The sequence below is a fragment of the Cherax quadricarinatus genome, chromosome 60 (assembly GCF_038502225.1).
Source record: "Cherax quadricarinatus isolate ZL_2023a chromosome 60, ASM3850222v1, whole genome shotgun sequence".
In the NCBI taxonomy this organism is placed as follows: Eukaryota; Metazoa; Arthropoda; class Malacostraca; order Decapoda; family Parastacidae; genus Cherax; species Cherax quadricarinatus.
Window position 1 is genome coordinate 10,778,117 of NC_091351.1, and position 13,528 is coordinate 10,791,644.

Consider the following 13,528-nt stretch of genomic DNA (forward strand, 5'->3'; position numbering starts at 1 on the left):
GCACAGAGGGATACAGGGATACCTTTCTCATTTTGTATTCCTTATTGTACTCTGTACAACTATTTTAAGTAATTACAAAATACGAAACTCCTAATACTCCTTGCTAGTAGTGTAACAATGCTCATTGGGTCTGGGTTTAGCGCTTAGTTATGATTATAATAATAATCAGCGGGGTCTGGCAGACCCATTGTGACTTCCGTAATCTTTTTTTTTTTGCACTTCCGTTCACAGGATGAGTTGCAGGCGCATAATAAATTAGCCACTCAGGGGACGCAACTATGGATCACGCAATAGCCTAAATGCATCTAGTGGAAAAATAAACTTTAATCTAGTGCCTGGGATACAACATGGTGGGAAATTCCTACCCAGGTAATTATAAAGATAAGAACCAAATATAACAGAAGTTCTGTTGTTGTTGAAATATTATATATCGTGCAGGAACTCTGGGAAAATGTCTGGCCGACTGCCAGTGCTTGGAGCTGTATAACCAGCAAGACTCACTGGAATATTGATTTACGTGGCTACGTTGTAGCATTCTTTGTAAGTTTATTCTGGTATACATAAATACAGTTACATAGATAATCATACATAGCAGCATATGTGTAGAGAGCCTAGGATAACCCATAAAAAGTTAGACAGAGTGACTTATTTCCATTGGGGTCTCGTGAATATAATTTATTATATTAATGGGGAAGAGCTAAATTCGCTGGGGTGATGCAGTACCTGAGGTGTGACAGGTAATTCATCCTCCTTGAAGGTTACATGAAAAAAAAAAATATTATTCTTAGTAATGAAAGATATGTGTCCTTGGCAGCACATAATTACAACATGATGTAGATGTTATCTACATAATGTGGGTGTGTATAAGTAGTACATTATTGGGAGGAAATTTTTGTCTGTATGTATGTGTTGCACCATTGTCAGGTAATGTTGCCTTCTTCAACTCTCGTTCATAGTTTTTAACCTCTGGGTTCGGTATATATATTACAAACAAATTTTGAATGCACCTCTAGAAGTCGAATATAAAGATTAGGATATGTAGGTAAATATTAAATAAACAAGATAGTATTAGATCTTGACTGTGATATGTATAATTTTCACTGAAGTGGGACGTATGTGGCACCACTGTTAGTAGGAGAACTAGAGAAGCTCTGCCTGACAGTGTCAGCAGTGGTGCTGGTGGCTCTACGTCACGTTGACAGTAGTTCTTCACTCTTTCTCCACTCCTTTTTGTGTGAGTAAATGTATTTGGTTAGTTGGTTAATGGAATTTTAAGCATTTTGACAACACAAAGGTCATAAAGGCGGAACGGTAACCTCACCTCCAAACAAAAATATACTTTAATACCTAAGTTACTCATTAAAGTATCCCTCTCTGTGTGTATGTATGTACGTACGTACGTACTCGCCTAGTTGTGGTTGCAGGGGTCGAGTCACAGTATATACTATATATATATATATATATATATATATATATATATATATATATATATATATATATATATATATATATATATATATATATCAGGGTATATATATTGTGTTTACCTGGAGAGGGTTTCGGGGGTCAACGCCCCCGCGGCCCAGTCTGAGATCAGGCCTCATGGTGGATCAGAATCTGATCAACTGCTGGCCGCACACAAGCTGAGGTAAGAACCACAGCCCGGCTGGTCAGGTACTGACTTTAGGTGCCTGTCCAGTGCCTTCTTGAAGACAGCCAGGGGTCTATTGTTAAGCCCCATTATGTATGCTGGGAGGCAATTGAACAGTCTTGGGCCCTGGACACTTATTGTGTTGTCTCAGTGTACTCGTGGCGCCCCTGCTTTTCATCGGGATAATGTTGCATCTCCTGCCGAGTCTTTTGCTTTCATAGGGAGTGATTTTTCGTGTGCAGGTTTGGTACCAATCCCTCCAGGACCTTCCAAGTGTATATTATCATGTATCTCTCTCGCCTGCGTTCGAGGGAATACAGATCAAGGACCTTCAACCGTTCCCAGTAGTTTAGGTGCTTTATTGCACTTATGTGTGCCGTGAAAGTTCTTTGTACACTCTCCAGGTCTGCAATGTCGCCAGCCTTGAAGGGGGCCGTTAGTGAACAGCAGTATTCCAACCTAGAGAGAAAAAGCGATTTGAAGAGAATCATCATGGGCTTGGCATCCCTAGTTTTGAAGGTTCTCATTATCCATCCTATCATTTTCCTAGCGAATGAGGTAGATACATTGTTGTGGTCTCTGAAGGTGAGATCCTCTGACATTATCACTCCCAGGTCTTTCACATTACTTTTCCGCTCTATTGTATGGTTAGAATTTGCAGTAATTATTGATATTGCCCAGAGATGACGGAAGTTGAAGTCACCTTTATTGTTTAACATGATAATGTACTCATTATTCCCATTAACTCAGTATGACAGGCCATACAAAATGTAAAGCAATAAACTCCACACAAAAGTAACTTCAGGCTTGGTGGCTAAAGCTCCCGCTTCACACACGGAGGGTCCGGGTTCGATTCCAGGCGAGTGGAAACATTTCGACGCGTTTCCTTACACCTGTTGTCCTGTTCACCTAGCAGCAAATAGGTACCTGGGTGTTAGTCGACTGGTGTGGGTCGCATCCTGGGGGACAAGATTGAGGACCCCAATGGAAATAATTTAGACAGTCCTCGATGACGCACTTACTTTCTTGGGTTATCCTGGCTGGCTAACCCTCCGGGGTTAAAAATCCGAACGATATCTTATCTTATGACGGAAATCTTCCTGTGTGATGGAGCATGGAAGGAAATCTTCCTGCGTAATGGAGTATGGAAGGAAATCTTCCTGTGTGATGGAGTATGGAAGGAAATTTCCTGTGTAATGGAGTATGGAAGGAAATCTTCCTGTGTGATGGAGTATGGAAGGAAATCTTCCTGTGTGATGGAGCATGGAAGGAAATCTTCCTGTGTGATGGAGTATGGAAGGAAATCTTCCTGTGTGATGGAGCATGGAAGGAAATCTTCCTGTGTGATGGAGTATGGAAGGAAATCTTCCTGTGTGATGGAGTATGGAAGGAAATCTTCCTGTGTGATGGAGTATGGAAGGAAATCTTCCTGTGTGATGGAGCATGGAAGGAAATCTTCCTGTGTGATGGAGTATGGAAGGAAATCTTCCTGTGTGATGGAGTATGGAAGGAAATCTTCCTGTGTGATGGAGTATGGAAGGAAATCTTCCTGTGTGATGGAGTATGGAAGGAAATCTTCCTGTGTGATGGAGCATGGAAGGAAATCTTCCTGTGTGATGGAGCATGGAAGGAAATCTTCCTGTGTGATGTGATGGAGTATGGAAGGAAATCTTCCTGTGTGATGGAGCATGGAAGGAAATCTTCCTTTGTGATGGAGTATGGAAGGAAATCTTCCTGTGTGATGGAGTATGGAAGGAAATCTTCCTGTGTGATGGAGCATGGAAGGAAATCTTCCTGTGTGATGGAGTATGGAAGGAAATCTTCCTGTGTGATGGAGCATGGAAGGAAATCTTCCTGTGTGATGGAGTATGGAAGGAAATCTTCCTGTGTGATGGAGTATGGAAGGAAATCTTCCTGTGTGATGGAGTATGGAAGGAAATCTTCCTGTGTGATGGAGCATGGAAGGAAATCTTCCTGTGTGATGGAGTATGGAAGGAAATCTTCCTGTGTGATGGAGTATGGAAGGAAATCTTCCTGTGTGATGGAGTATGGAAGGAAATCTTCCTGTGTGATGGAGTATGGAAGGAAATCTTCCTGTGTGATGGAGCATGGAAGGAAATCTTCCTGTGTGATGGAGCATGGAAGGAAATCTTCCTGTGTGATGTGATGTAGTATGGAAGGAAATCTTCCTGTGTGATGGAGCATGGAAGGAAATCTTCCTTTGTGATGGAGTATGGAAGGAAATCTTCCTGTGTGATGGAGTATGGAAGGAAATCTTCCTGTGTGATGGAGCATGGAAGGAAATCTTCCTGTGTGATGTGATGGAGTATGGAAGGAAATCTTCCTGTGTGATGGAGTATGTAAGGAAATCTTCCTGTGTGATGGAGCATGGAAGGAAATCTTCCTGTGTGATGTGATGGAGTATGGAAGGAAATCTTCCTGTGTGATGGAGCATGGAAGGAAATCTTCCTGTGTGATGGAGTATGGAAGGAAATCTTCCTGTGTGATGGAGTATGGAAGGAAATCTTCCTGTGTGATGGAGTATGGAAGGAAATCTTCCTGTGTGATGGAGCATGGAAGGAAATCTTCCTGTGTGATGTGATGGAGTATGGAAGGAAATCTTCCTGTGTGATGGAACATGACAGGATAAATCATTCCATGGTTAATAATGTTAAGTGTTCAAGGTAGCAGCTGGATATCTCAGTTGTATCTAATCTTGATCAAATAAAAGCGGTCGTGCCATAGATACTATAAAATATAATGGTACACACAAAGAACTACAAACTAAGAAATATTGTCACTAACAACACTTAAAATACATACATCATTCATTGTGAAAATATCTTACTAAGACTTGCAAAAAGGATTTGGAAAGTATGTAGGGTTTATTTTTGTGTAAAGAAACATAAGGTTTATTAATGTGTAAATAAGCATAGGGTTTATTTATATATAAATAAACAGGATTTATGTGTGAGGAAACATTTATTTGTGTAAATAAGCTCGGTTTATGTGTAAATTAACGAAGGATAACCCAATAAAAGGTGATGGAGTGCAGGTGTAGTGCCTCAAGGAGCGAGGCAGCTGACTCTCCTGGTGTTTTAGGTCGAGTCCACCTGTCAGTTTTCATTAAATAAGTTTATTTAGGTACAGGTAAGTACAATTATCGTACATTGTGTAAATTACCTAGGATAACCCCAACAAAATGTCGAAGTGGTTAATTTCCATTGGGGTCCTTATTAAAGTATAATTTAAAAAAATACACGAAGTGGATATCTCAGTTCCTCAGTAATATATTTTTAAAACCCATATTGATATCTCATTTAATCCTATTGCTGTTTTTTTTTCTTTTTGATCAACACAGTAATTATTTCGTCACTGCCTTGTTACTGATCTTTGTATCCTCTTCATTATATTTTTGTGTGTGCTTACCTATTTTTGGTTGCAGGGGTCGAATCATAGCTTCTGGTCCCACCTTTTTGCTGTGGTATGTGTTTGTGTGCATAAGTCACTGTCTAATTTTTTTGAGTTATCCTCTGCTGTGCATAATAAGGGGCTTTCTTTATTATAGTATCTTATTGTAGCATGTCATTCATGTCAACTAGGACTGTATACCTTGTACAGTACATGTACTTGCAGAAAGTAAAGATATTATTATTATTAATTTACACTATGTATGATAATTATACTTATGTGTCCCTGTACCTAAATAAAACTTACTTGTAATTTATTTATATATTTTCTCACTAATACAACATGTACCTCTTCTGTATGACTGGCACTGCACAGTAGTGATGTCATTTCATAGGTTATTCTGGGTGGCTAACCCTCCAGGGTTAAAAATCCAAATCTTATCTTATCCTCTCTGGTTTCAGGGTCTTCTTGGGAAGTGGTCTAACCTTAAACAATCAAGACTCCAGTAGCATTTGGAAGGAAAGTCATGTCTTTCTCTAAGTATGTACACCATAAAGAGGTCACCATGCTTGCTGACAGTGAGAACAATTTTACACGTGATTTATATGTGGTAAGAAATGTGTAATGCATTTGTACAAATATTATCGTCTCATGCCAGAAGAGCCACATAAGTATTCATATGTAAGTAACATGTTGAGGAGAGTAGGAAATAATGTCCTTGAGAAATAACAGACTTGTTCATGAAGGTGCATAAGTACCTATAAATCCCTTTTTTGATCTCCATGACACTTCTTACAGTATGAATGGGATGTAATCAAACATTCCATAACTAAATATAACTTGTGCCTAACAATATTTTGTTATATGTAAACTACATTACTTGTATACTGCAGAAAAAGAAATAAAATATGTGTATTTGTATGAACATTATGAGAACCTGGTGTAAGTAAAAAACTGCTTCTAGACTCGTCCTATCAGAGAGAATTACATAATTTCTTTCTGGCACTGCATAACTGGCAAAGGTGCAGCCAGTCCTGTCATGCTTTTGATATTTCACAGTAACAGCCTTGGAAACCAGTAATTAGTTGCTTATGGTAAGACAGATTTTTAAACACTAATTCTCTTAAGATGTGAAAATCACATATGACAAGCTATTGGTTGTCTGACATAAGAATAATTTATGGCACATCAAGGGGATACCTTTATGCCAGTTAAGTCCTCTTGAGCTAAGGAATTGGAACCATCCTTCCCTTTCCTGGATTAAACCTGGGTAGCTAATCATGTAGGTTAAAAATCTGAATAAATTTGATCTTAACCAGATTATCTCCCAGTCCCAGGTGCTGAATGACCTTGTTAGATTTAGTGCTTCACCATGAATATAATAACAATAACAATATCTTTCAGTCTAATACAGTACGAATAAGCTCTAGTGATAAGTCAAGCTCTCGCCTCACACACTGAGTGTCGGTGGTTAAATTCCCGGCCAGGTGGAAGCATTGGGCGTGTTTCCTTACACCTGCTGCCCCTGTTCACCTAGCAGTAAGTAGGTACCTAGGTGTTAGTCGACTGGTGTGGGTTGCATCCTGGGGGGATTGAAGGACCCCTAATGGAAGACAGATAATCCTTTGATGCACTGAATTTCTTGGGCTATCCTGAATGGCTAACCCTCTAGGTTAAACATCTGAACAAATCTTATTGCTCTTGTTTTCCATTTTTTGACACTCAGGTCTAGTCAGTACCACTGAGGTTATGCACAAATAGTACTAGCAGGCATACAGATGTAAACCAATTGTAATATTGTAGTGCTTATTTTTCTTTAACTCATTGGCAATATCCTACTTAGGTAGGATGAACTGAAAAGGAAGAAACACTTACACCATCATTTACTTTATCACTGTCTTGCCAGAAGTGTGCTGACATTACAGCTCAGATGCCCCTCCACACTGCAGTATTGCAACCCCTCCTTCAGAGTGCACACTGTACTTCTCACCTCCAGGACCCAAATTTGGCTAACTGGTTTCCCTGAATCTCTTCATAAATGTTACCTTGCTCACACTACAACAGCAATTCACGTCGTAAACATCACTTGCCCTTATCTAACATGCTTGCACATGCTTGTTGAATGTCCAAGCCCTTTAGCCTCCCTCCAGTTTTTCCTAGGACACCCCTTACCCCCTCTACTTTCCCTCATGGGTAAGTCTGACAGCACATATTGTACAGTAACAGTTGTACTGCATAAGTTGTACAGCACCAGTTGTACAGCATAATGTTATATAGCACCTATGGAATGGAAAGTAATGAGGTTTTATATGATAATTCAAAGATAGTTCCACTTTCTAGATCGAGCCCTTCACTAACATCAAAGCACTTTCCATTGAAGGGGTATATAAACAAACTCATACTCTGTGCCTTTCCTATTTCATGTGATTATTGCTAGTGTTTTAAAGCCAAAAATATTACTCATGAAATTGGCATTCCTCAGACAATAAATAAGTTAAAATACTTATTCTTAGGGATTTTTTCCCCTGACAGAAACTGGCCCAGAAGAGTTCGGGAAATCTTTTCTTTTCCCCCTTCAGTATAATGACTGCCTTGGGAATGACCTATGGTGGGGCTGCTGGCAATACTGAGACTGAGATGCGTTCAGTTATGCATCTATCCAAGGATAAGGAAGCAATCCATAATGCCTTCCATGATATTATCGCAGATCTGAAGGTATGTAACTTTCTTACTTTGTCTAGGAATCTTTATTCATGAGTCTTACCAGTATTCATTTTTTTTTTTCATTGTCTGGGGATCTTTATTGTTGAGTTTAGGAAACTTTATTATTAGGCTTTAACAATTTATTTCTGTCTAGTAATCTTTCTAATTGTACAGTTGATATATTGAAGTGTATAAAGGAATTGCCTCCAAGACATCATATGAAAATTTGCAACTTTAAATGTACCATAAAATCTCACCTGTATTGATACTGAGTGGGAACAAGAAATGAGTTGTAATAATTTTATTACAGTACATTATTATTTTTTTATATATTATCACACCGGCCGATTCCCACCAAGGCAGGGTGGCCCGAAAAAGAAAAACTTTCACCATCATTCACTCCATCACTGTCTTGCCAGAAGGGTGCTTTACACTACAGTTTTTAAACTGCAACATTAACACCCCTCCTTCAGAGTGCAGGCACTGTACTTCCCATCTCCAGGACTCAAGTCCGGCCTGCCGGTTTCCCTGAATCCCTTCATAAATGTTACTTTGCTCACACTCCAACAGCACGTCAAGTATTAAAAACCATTTGTCTCCATTCACTCCTATCAAACAAGCTCACGCATGCCTGCTGGAAGTCCAAGCCCCTCGCACACAAAACCTCCTTTACCCCCTCCCTCCAACCCTTCCTAGGCCGACCCCTACCCCGCCTTCCTTCCACTACAGACTGATACACTCTTGAAGTCATTCTGTTTCGCTCCATTCTCTCTACATGTCCGAACCACCTCAACAACCCTTCCTCAGCCCTCTGGACAACAGTTTTGGTAATCCCGCACCTCCTCCTAACTTCCAAACTACGAATTCTCTGCATTATATTCACACCACACATTGCCCTCAGACATGACATCTCCACTGCCTCCAGCCTTCTCCTCGCTGCAACATTCATCACCCACGCTTCACACCCATATAAGAGCGTTGGTAAAACTATACTCTCATACATTCCCCTCTTTGCCTCCAAGGACAAAGTTCTTTGTCTCCACAGACTCCTAAGTGCACCACTCACTCTTTTTCCCTCATCAATTCTATGATTCACCTCATCTTTCATAGACCCATCCGCTGACACGTCCACTCCCAAATATCTGAATACGTTCACCTCCTCCATACTCTCTCCCTCCAATCTGATATTCAATCTTTCATCACCTAATCTTTTTGTTATCCTCATAACCTTACTCTTTCCTGTATTCACCTTTAATTTTCTTCTTTTGCACACCCTACCAAATTCATCCACCAATCTCTGCAACTTCTCTTCAGAATCTCCCAAGAGCACAGTGTCATCAGCAAAGAGCAGCTGTGACAACTCCCACTTTGTGTGTGATTCTTTATCTTTTAACTCCACGCCTCTTGCCAAGACCCTCGCATTTACTTCTCTTACAACCCCATCTATAAATATATTAAACAACCACGGTGACATCACACATCCTTGTCTAAGGCCTACTTTTACTGGGAAAAAATTTCCCTCTTTCCTACATACTCTAACTTGAGCCTCACTATCCTCGTAAAAACTCTTCACTGCTTTCAGTAACCTACCTCCTACACCATACACTTGCAACATCTGCCACATTGCCCCCCTATCCACCCTGTCATACGCCTTTTCCAAATCCATAAATGCCACAAAGACCTCTTTAGCCTTATCTAAATACTGTTCACTTATATGTTTCACTGTAAACACCTGGTCCACACACCCCCTACCTTTCCTAAAGCCTCCTTGTTCATCTGCTATCCTATTCTCCGTCTTACTCTTAATTCTTTCAATTATAACTCTACCATACACTTTACCAGGTACACTCAACAGACTTATCCCCCTATAATTTTTGCACTCTCTTTTATCCCCTTTGCCTTTATACAAAGGAACTATGCATGCTCTCTGCCAATCCCTAGGTACCTTACCCTCTTCCATACATTTATTAAATAATTGCACCAACCACTCCAAAACTATATCCCCACCTGCTTTTAACATTTCTATCTTTATCCCATCAATCCCGGCTGCCTTACCCCCTTTCATTTTACCTACTGCCTCACGAACTTCCCCCACACTCACAACTGGCTCTTCCTCACTCCTACAAGATGTTATTCCTCCTTGCCCTATACACGAAATCACAGCTTCCCTATCTTCATCAACATTTAACAATTCCTCAAAATATTCCTTCCATCTTCCCAATACCTCTAACTCTCCATTTAATAACGCTCCTCTCCTATTTTTAACTGACAAATCCATTTGTTCTCTAGGCTTTCTTAACTTGTTAATCTCACTCCAAAACTTTTTCTTATTTTCAACAAAATTTGTTGATAACATCTCACCCACTCTCTCATTTGCTCTCTTTTTACATTGCTTCACCACTCTCTTAACTTCTCTCTTTTTCTCCATATACTCTTCCCTCCTTGCATCACTTCTACTTTGTAAAAACTTCTCATATGCTAACTTTTTCTCCCTTACTACTCTCTTTACATCATCATTCCACCAATCGCTCCTCTTCCCTCCTGCACCCACTTTCCTGTAACCACAAACTTCTGCTGAACACTCTAACACTACATTTTTAAACCTACCCCATACCTCTTCGACCCCATTGCCTATGCTCTCATTAGCCCATCTATCCTCCAATAGCTGTTTATATCTTACCCTAACTGCCTCCTCTTTTAGTTTATAAACCTTCACCTCTCTCTTCCCTGATGCTTCTATTCTCCTTGTATCCCATCTACCTTTTACTCTCAGTGTAGCTACAACTAGAAAGTGATCTGATATATCTGTGGCCCCTCTATAAACATGTACATCCTGAAGTCTACTCAACAGTCTTTTATCTACCAATACATTACAGTACATTACTAACACAAAATATTTGTTAATTGTTTGTTTTTTCACAGGTACTGTATCTGAAGTACAGTACAGTATTTCCATTATGCTACATGTAAGTTGGCTGCCATTTTATGCGTTTCACTGTGTGATAGTCTGTAAAACAAGTTGTAATGGAAAATATACCAGGTATGATGCTTGACAGTGACAGGTTTGCCAGCAGAGTCCTAATGTCACTCTCATCAGTTTACACACATTTTATTGTTGTATTGCATATAGCAGCAGCAGCAATCTGCAATACTGATATGCAAAACTGCAAAGTTTTTCTCTACTGAAGACCATTCTGGTTGTGAACAATTTTTCAAGAATGGGGCCAATTTTTTACAAGAGTCAGCACACAGGTGTGAACCTTCAAACAATGTTTCTCTGTACGTATTATGTTTTTATCAGTTGATTTATGTTTTGTATTTGTTTGCTTATTTATGTGTCATGGACTTGGAACAATTTGGTAAAGATTGGTGTAGAATTATAGATTTAATAATTCAGATTGGTTGGTGTGAGAGAAGGAAGGTTGTTCTCTGTCGACAATGTTACTGGTACAGTACCTCACATAATTTTCCATTAAATAGGCATGATAAGATATTACTATAATTAACCCCTTGACTATCGCAACCCCCAAATCCTGAGGTGTCTCCTGGTGTTGCAAAAATTAAAAAAAAAAAAAAGATTTTTTCTTATGAAATAATAATCTTTTCATGATGGTAATGACACCAAAAGAACGAAATTTGATGGAAAACTGACGGATTTACGCTCTCGCGAAGTTAGCGACCTCGGCGATATTTACGAATCGGCAATTTTGTCCACTTTGAGCCCTATTTTCGGCTAATTCTGTTGTTCTAGTCTACCAAACTCATAGCTATTTCTTTAGAACTCCATTTTTTCTATTGATTGAGTACAAGAAACTGCCCATTTACCGATTTCAACTACCCAATAACATGGTCAGACATTTGCAATTTGGCCAATTTCACAAAAATTAAAAAATATAACAATTTCAAAATAGGGTCCAGAATGAACAATGCAGACATTCCTGGCTCTAAAATAACATTTTCTTTGTTCATCAGTCACGTCTCCAGGTCCCTCTGATACTACTCTTGCTTTCTATTTTGAAATTTTATTCAAACAAAAAATAGAAGATTTGCTGTTATGCAGACTACTGCAATATTGTAATAATTGTATAAATAATGTCAGCCCATTCATGACTGCATATTAGAATGGCTAGTTGGACATTTATTGGACAATGACATCATTTGTTTACTTTTGAACATTGGCAAAAATCAAACATTTCCCCTACTTTGAGCTCCATTTCCAGGTTCTTTTTATAATAAAACCAATCAAAAATCACCTCCATTTCTATAACATGTTTTCCATTCTATCAAATGAGACCAAAAAAACAAAGAGAATACAATCATAAATACTATACGAAAATAGACCACAAAGTCAGTATTTTAATTAAAAAACAATGGTCGGAGTTTTTTTTTTCTTATCATGCACTGCGTGCTGCAAGATTTTTTTTTATATGGTGCACACTGACCACACAGACCCATTCTCTCACATGTGGACCTACCAGCTTTCTCCTGCTTGATTTGAAGCCACTAGAATTTATGAGTATATTATATATACGTCAAAAACAGTGGCTCGTAAGATGTATATATACGACCGAAACAGTCAAAGGGTTAAGTTTATATACTCTATCTTTAACCCTTTCAGGGTTTCGGCCGTACTAGTACGGCTTACGCGCTAGGGTTTTTGACGTACTATTACGCATAAATTCTAGCGCCTTCAAATCTCGCGGGAAAAGGTTGGTAGGCCTAGGTGTGAGAGAATGGGTGTGTGTGGTCGGTGTGCGTGGTAGAAAAAAAATTTGGGACCCAGTGGCGCATTGTGGGAACGCCATTTTAGTAGACCTTGTTCACCATGCCTTGCGGTAAGAAGCTCCTCACTCCTCGGCAAACTGGGACACTTTTGTTCCCCAGTGACAGTTCTAATACAGATGGAAGTGCCAATGAAGATGAGTTTCAAGGTTTTGGTGAGGTTGTGACCGAAACTAATAACCAGAATATTGGTAATAGTGAGAAAAACCCAGACGACCCTCAGCCTTCCACCTCTGTTGCTGGGCCGTCTTGTTCATGTTCAGTTGTACCAGAATCAAAGAGGAAACTCCTATTTTCCCAAATCCCGGACTCAGATGTGAGCATTGGTGATGATAGTGATAGTGAATATGAACTACAAGCTCTTGAAACCAGTTCTTGTAGTGATAGTGAAGTGGAATATTCTCCAGTGAAGCATCAGTATATACGACGATATATGCGCTCTGGTAGTGTGCCATATGCTATTCAAAGGGGAAGGAGTACATCTCGGAGTACATCCCATGGCTGTACAACAGGAACAGATAGTGAAAATGACGATGATAGTGTTGCATTTGGGATGGAAAAAATGCAAGGTGGTGGTAGTGGTGGTGCCGGCTGTGAGGCACCAGCAGTGGGCCATGCTGCCACCCACGCTGCCACCCACGCTGCCACCCACGCTGCCACCCACGCCGCTGCCTCAGCTGGTCTACAACGAAGGCCACCATCCCCCACCCACCCACCACACCAGCCTCCACAACCACAACCTCCACCCATCTAGAAACCCATCAGTTACACAACCCAGGGCAACATGGGTTTAGAACAGGTCTCTCCTGTCTGTCTTAACTATTGGATCACTACGATAAGGTCCTAGATGCACTAGAAGACAAAAAGAATGCAGATGTAATATATACAGACTTTGCAAAAGCCTTCGACAAGTGTGACCATGGCGTAATAGCGAGCAAAATGCATGCTAAAGGAATAACAGGAAAAGTCGGTCGATGGATC

At 39.9% G+C, this 13,528-nt stretch overlaps 1 protein-coding gene across 6 annotated transcripts in view; it reads left to right on the plus strand.

The window, feature by feature from the left end:
• LOC128694432 (serpin B6) overlaps window positions 1–13,528 on the plus strand; it is a 139,972-nt gene that overhangs the window by 27,343 nt on the left and 99,101 nt on the right. For 4 of the 6 annotated variants that reach the window (XM_053784539.2, XM_053784540.2, XM_070097930.1 and 1 more), the window contains exons 1-3: window positions 1,138–1,234; window positions 5,524–5,672; window positions 7,595–7,777. In XM_053784539.2, the coding sequence (XP_053640514.2) occupies window positions 5,589–5,672; window positions 7,595–7,777 (267 nt within the window). In that variant the 5' untranslated portion in view covers window positions 1,138–1,234; window positions 5,524–5,588. Of the gene's footprint in view, window positions 1–1,137; window positions 1,235–4,681; window positions 4,802–5,523; window positions 5,673–7,594; window positions 7,778–13,528 lie in introns of those variants that run through there. The other 2 variants (XM_053784538.2, XM_070097931.1) reach the window with 2 other exon arrangements.